This window comes from Sinocyclocheilus grahami, unplaced genomic scaffold, assembly GCF_001515645.1.
Source record: "Sinocyclocheilus grahami isolate Dianchi unplaced genomic scaffold, SAMN03320097.WGS_v1.1 scaffold201.1, whole genome shotgun sequence".
Taxonomy (NCBI): Eukaryota; Metazoa; Chordata; class Actinopteri; order Cypriniformes; family Cyprinidae; genus Sinocyclocheilus; species Sinocyclocheilus grahami.
The window spans coordinates 976110-981940 of record NW_015505380.1 but is presented as its reverse complement, the minus strand read 5'-3'; the positions used below and the strand labels follow the sequence as shown (position 1 = coordinate 981940).

At 40.8% G+C, this 5831-nt stretch overlaps 2 protein-coding genes across 2 annotated transcripts in view; one reads left to right on the top strand and one right to left on the bottom strand.

Annotated features, from left to right (window-relative positions):
- The window catches only part of slc30a4 (solute carrier family 30 member 4), an 8361-nt gene extending 8106 nt beyond the window's left edge, over positions 1-255 (top strand). The window contains exon 8 of the mRNA XM_016285737.1: positions 207-255. The gene's annotated coding sequence lies outside the window, so the exon portion shown is untranslated. The remainder of the gene's footprint in view (positions 1-206) is intronic.
- A 3002-nt stretch (positions 256-3257) lies between these two features.
- On the bottom strand, positions 3258-4732 carry cunh15orf48 (chromosome unknown C15orf48 homolog). The gene is made up of 5 exons (XM_016285786.1): positions 4423-4732; positions 4229-4300; positions 4056-4144; positions 3804-3864; positions 3258-3558 (listed from the first exon to the last, which is right to left on the bottom strand). Exons 2-5 carry the CDS (start codon positions 4268-4270, stop codon positions 3490-3492), a joined length of 261 nt encoding a protein of 86 aa, XP_016141272.1. The 5' UTR covers positions 4271-4300; positions 4423-4732; the 3' UTR covers positions 3258-3489.
- Between the last annotated feature and the right edge of the window lie 1099 nt (positions 4733-5831).

The window sequence follows — 5831 nt, the reverse complement described above, 5'->3', positions numbered from 1 at the left end:
ACACGCACACTGACACACACACGCACACTGACACACACACGCACACTGACACACACACTGACACGCACACACTGACACACACACACTGACGCACTCACACACTGACACGCGCACACACACTGACACGCACACACTGACACACATTGACACACGCACACACACACACACTGGCACACACACACTGACACACATTGACTCGCACACACACACACACACACACACACTGACTCACACACTGACACACACACACACACTGGCACACACACACTGACACACATTGACTCGCACACACACACACACACACACACACTGACTCACACACTGACACACGCACACACACTGACACACTCACTCACACACACACACACACACACACACACACACACACACACACAAACACAGTCACCCGCACACACACACACACACACTGACTCACACACTGACACACACTCGCACACTGACACACACGCACACACACATGCACACACTGACTCACACACTGACACACACGCACACACACTGACACACACACACACTCGCACACTGACACACACACAGAGGATGAGAGGGAGAGAGACGGGGGACCCAGCAGGGTTTTAATGATTGTCTAGCAGCTTTTTCTAAAATTAATATTGACCTCATTTTGATAAACCTTTAATACTGTCGTGCACAGAGGAGAGGACCAGACCCGTTTGATTTGCGTTTGTTTTGGGAGCCGTCTGTCACTGAGGAGCGCCGACAGATGGAGGGACGCTTGTGTTTGTGCGTCTTGTGTGTTTTGCGTGAATCTCATGAAAACATGTCCGGATTCCATAACAGTGACAACATTAGAAGAAAAACAAACATGTACTTGTTTGGCTTGAGCTGAATAAAGCCTACTGTTTTTTTTTATTTAGTTTTTTTTTTGTTTTTTGCAGCTTGACAGTATTTTAATCACAGTTAATTTTCAATAATGTAATGCGTTTGAATGTACGTCCGAAGGGTTTTGATTCTCATTACTGTAATTTTATTAAAATCTGCATGAATAAAAGGCAGTGCAACACATACATGTAGAAATACATAACAAATTAATATTTCATTTTTCACGTTAAAGTGGGAAGGTGTTTAAGTTTGCATGAAAATATGCCATGTGCAAAAAGCAGGCTTTATTTGATATATCTAGTGAAATATGAGATTCACAGTCCGAGATCTGCACTGAAATGAGCCAAACGTGTGTGCGTCCTCAAAACAATAAATATTGCACATTTGCAGAATTCCTCATTTAGTTACTGACAATCTTAGTTTGACGGGACAGACTGCAGTTTTGTGCGTTTCAGACATTTATAATCATTGTGTGCCAACAAGATCAACTCACTCAGAACAAAATGACACGAAATGTCTTTTTATTTTTTATTTTATTTTTTTTGTGCTTCAAGATGCAGACTGAAAATGATTATTATTTAACTGTCAATGACTGTCATCAGTATTTGGCCGTTATGCCTTTTTATTATTTTTATGGTTTTGTTTTTTTGTTTTATGTTTTTGATTTTGGAAACACACTGTCAGTGGTTTGCATCAGAGTGAAGGTTCGTTCAGTGGTTTGGGTATTTGTTTTATGTGGGTCTGTGTGTCTGAGGGCATCATGATCGATTTACACTGACTGCTGAAGCGCTTGAAATAACTTGAAATAAATACATTTTAAATGCCTGTATTCGCCTTTCATTTGTGCTTTGTCTGGGTTCATGTTTCGGCTGGTTCGACTGCATCATTTTGTCTTTATTTTTCTTTATTGGTGAAATTACAAAGTTTGGGCAAATCTTAGAAATGCACAGATGATGAGGGTCTTATGTGTGTGTGTGTGTCCTGTTTGCTCTTGAAGGATGTTTTCATGGGTGGTTTTGTGATTTGATGACATCCCCGTGAGGTGTGCTGCCGTCTTGTGTGGATGCTGCTGTTGCTAGGCGATGATCTGTATGGACAGTGACTTACAGTTTGAGTTTAAGTCCTCCTCTCGAGGACACAAAGAAAGAGCCAGATGAGATTTTACTCAGACAGGAGAAGATTAAAATTAAAGGTATAGTTCATCAAAAATTTTAAATGTGCTCATTCTCCGGTCATCTCAGATCAGGATGAGTTTGTTTCTTCATCAGGTTTGGAGAAATGTAGCACTGCATCAGTGTCTCAGCAATGGATGCTCTGCAGTGAATGGGTGCCGTCAGAATGAGAGTCCAAACAGCTGATAAAAACATCACAATAATCCACAGCACTCCAGTCCATCAGTTAACATCTGGAGAAGACAAAAGCTGAAACAAATCCAGCATTAAGATGCTTTTAACTAAAAGTTCACTGGAAGCGTTATTATGGATTATGGACTCAGCTTTTGTCTTCTCCAGATGTTAACTGATGGACTGGAGTGCTGTGGATTATTGTGATGTTTTTATCAGCTGTTTGGACTCTCGTTCTGACGGCACCCATTCACTGCAGTGATGTAATAATACATTTCTCCAAATCTGATCCTAATCTCGGATGGCCTAAGGTGCAACTTTTATTTTTTTAGATGAAGTACTCGTGACTAATCAATGTCACATTTAAACTGTGACTAGATTTTAAAAACTTTTGAAGGGCTGCTACAAAGCTGAAGGCTGATGAGAAATAGCAGATAAAACTATTTTTCTTGTGCGTTCATCTTCATGCTACAGTTATGGACGCGTGACAGTTAGTTGTTAGCTGTCAGTCTCCAGATGTTTAGTTCTGCTTTTTGTCAAGCACTTCCTGATCACATGATGGGCGACATCAGCACAAAACACTGAGTCACGTACACACACACACACACACACACAGGACATGACAGACAAGTCCTTACCAGTAATAAACAGGCTTACACATGTGGCTGGAGAATGTGGGCTGATGGGAATGTTCATGATGCAGTAGATTTCATGAGGGTGTGTTTGTGCTTCTAACACAATATGGGCTGCGTTAACAACACACACACACTCACTCACTCACACACACACACACACACACACACACACACACACACACACACTCATCAGCCTCTCTGTGTGAAGATCTGTGCTCTGAATGAAAGCAGCTTCTTCAGGTCAGAGATCAACCATTGTTTCTCAAACATGAAGACGGAAGCAGGAAGCACTGAGTCGTTTGGAGACCTCAGCAGCACTTCCTCTTCAGTTCAATTACAAACAATGACTCGGTGAACTGTCAGCAGACTTGATTTATTCTCTTGTTGTTCTGTCTGAAGGAAATGAGAAGAGCGTCACTGTTCAGATTAATGGCTAATCTGAAACCACTTTAGATGAACGTATCCAACAAGACTTCATAAAGGAAAGACGGATTCATTTTTAATCCATAGCATACATTTATTTAAGTTCACAGGTGATTTTCACTCTTAAAGGCACAGTGCATGTTTAAAGTACAATCCAGTGCATGCAAACACAGAGTTCAGATCCCGATTAATTAACACGGAAATTCAGAAGAGAGAGCCAGAGGAGATCATTTGGTCAGTTTCTTCACCAGCTCCAGCTCCTCCACTGGTTTCCACTGCTGGTTAATAGTTATGAGCTGAACGGAGACACAAACCACCTGTTAATGCTCCTCTGGGCTTTATCTGAGCTTTAGTCAACATCAAATCCACTGAGCATCTCCACATGTCTCAAAGGTCATGCATTTGAACTCTATCCTTATCTTATATGTTATTGCTGTTTACAATCTACATGTATGCAGCCTAAAATAATGATTAAATAGATATTTGACAGCTGGTTACATTATCATAACCCATCAGTCTATGAAAGAAGAGCGTTTCTTACCTTCTGTGGTGTTGACGGATCTAATGTCTCCCATGGCTCTGGGTTTCTGGTCTTGTTTAAACTATAAAAGTCCAGAGATTTTATCAGTGCACAGCTTTTATAATATTATATGTTGAATATTAACTTATCAGACTTGCTCAGGCACTTTCATTATGTGTGTTACATTTAATACAGGAAAGAGATTGCTTATTATTAACCCCATAAATAACTTCAATCTCATCATTAAACCCCTAGTAAAGCTAAGTTTCTCACATGACATCTGGTTTGGTCAGTAAGAAGTAAATCGAGGCTGCTGCTGCTCCAAGTGCAGCACATCCGACAAACCCAATCAGAGGAATCAACTAGAAACATGAAAAGTACAAACTACATGAAACAGTGTTATCCACAGCAGGCTGATGCTGATGCTGATGAGAAGTCTTCCTCACCTCCTTCCTCTTCTTGAGCATTTGTAGAAATCCTCCATGCATCTTTCAGCTGCTACAATGTTTCCTAAAAAACTACATTCAAAACGATTCCATTTAGAATGTTCCAGTGAGACACAGTTTGAGAGTCAAATAAACATCAAACATGAGTAAAAGAGTCGTGATGAGGAAGATGATGAAGATGAGAGAGAACAGACCTGCTGAAGTTGCGCTGTAGATGCAGCATCATTCTGACTGTGTCGCTCTTATAACGCAAAGGAGACGCGTTTAATGGCACGTACACACACACACACACACACACACTCTCTCTCTCACACACACACACACACACACACACACACACACACACACACACACAAACACACACACACACACACACTCACACCCATCACCATCACGCGCTGCACCTTCAAACTGAAACTATGAGCGCATCTGTGCTTTTAGCGCCTTCTGCTGGACTCAATCACAATCTGACACCAATTAAAACTCGATACATTCTTATAGTGACTAGGTCTGTGCACAACACATACACACTATAACAAGTGCATGATCTATATTATATATGCATATCCATGCAAACGCGACGTTTCAGCGTAGAAGCGCGTCTAACAATGACTTTCACTGATGCTCATAACAATGTTTCTGTTTAGGGGCCTCAGGCCAAAATAAAGTGACAGCTGACGTGATGACGTGATGACGTAAAGCCAGAAGTGTGTTTGTCCTTCGAAAGACTTTAGCTTATAGTGGGACTGTGTGTGAATCACGATGCTGTATATGCAGTAGAATTTAACCCATTTAATGCCACCGGTTGATAAAGCTCTAAAAACCTTACTGACTGATGTTTTAGTGCACTTCCTGCAAATATGGGAAAAACTAAAGGGTCTCAATTAAATAAGTGCAGTGTTACATATTTATATGAGTGTTGTATAAGAGTTTGTATGCATAGAAAAACCTTAGAATGTGACCAATCTAATAACTGGGCTAAGATATATAACAATTTTGATGACTGCAGAAATAATGTTAATTCAATTTACAAACACCTGACCGACCATAAAACACAATTTTTTTAAATGTTTCAATTTTTTTTAAGCATATACAGTATCTCACAGAAGTGAGAACACCCCTCACATTTTTGTAAATATTTTATTATATCTTTTCATGTGACAACACTGAAGAGATGACACTCTGCTACAATGTAAAGTAGTGAGTGTACAGCTTGTATAACAGTGTACATTTGCTGTCCCCTCAAAATAACTCAACACACAGCCATTAATGTCTAAACCGCTGGCCACAAAAGTGAGTACACCCCTAAGTGAAAATGTCCAAATTGGGCCCAAAGTGTAAATATTTTGTGTGGCCACCATTATTTTCCAGCACTGCCTTAACCCTCTTGGGCATGAAGTTCACCAGAGCTTCACAGGTTGCCACTGAAGTCCTCCTCCAGATGTTAGAGACCTTGCGCTCCTCCACCTTCTGTTTGAGGATGCCCCACAGATGTTCAATAGGGTTTAGGTCTGGAGACATGCTTGGCCAATCCATCACCTTCACCCTCAGCTTCTTTAGCAAGGCAGAGGTCATCTTGGAGGTGTGTTTGGGGTCATTATCA

Excerpts from the sequence above, each read along its gene's own strand:
- cunh15orf48 (XM_016285786.1), bottom strand. The coding sequence starts at position 4,270 with ATGCATGGAGGATTTCTACAAATGCTCAAGAAGAGGAAGGAG. Across the intron at positions 4,145-4,228 it reads TGCTCAAGAAGAGGAAGGAG|TTGATTCCTCTGATTGGGTT; the intron begins GTGAGGAAGACT and ends TCATGTTTCTAG. Across the intron at positions 3,865-4,055 it reads CTGACCAAACCAGATGTCAT|TTTAAACAAGACCAGAAACC; the intron begins GTGAGAAACTTA and ends GGACTTTTATAG.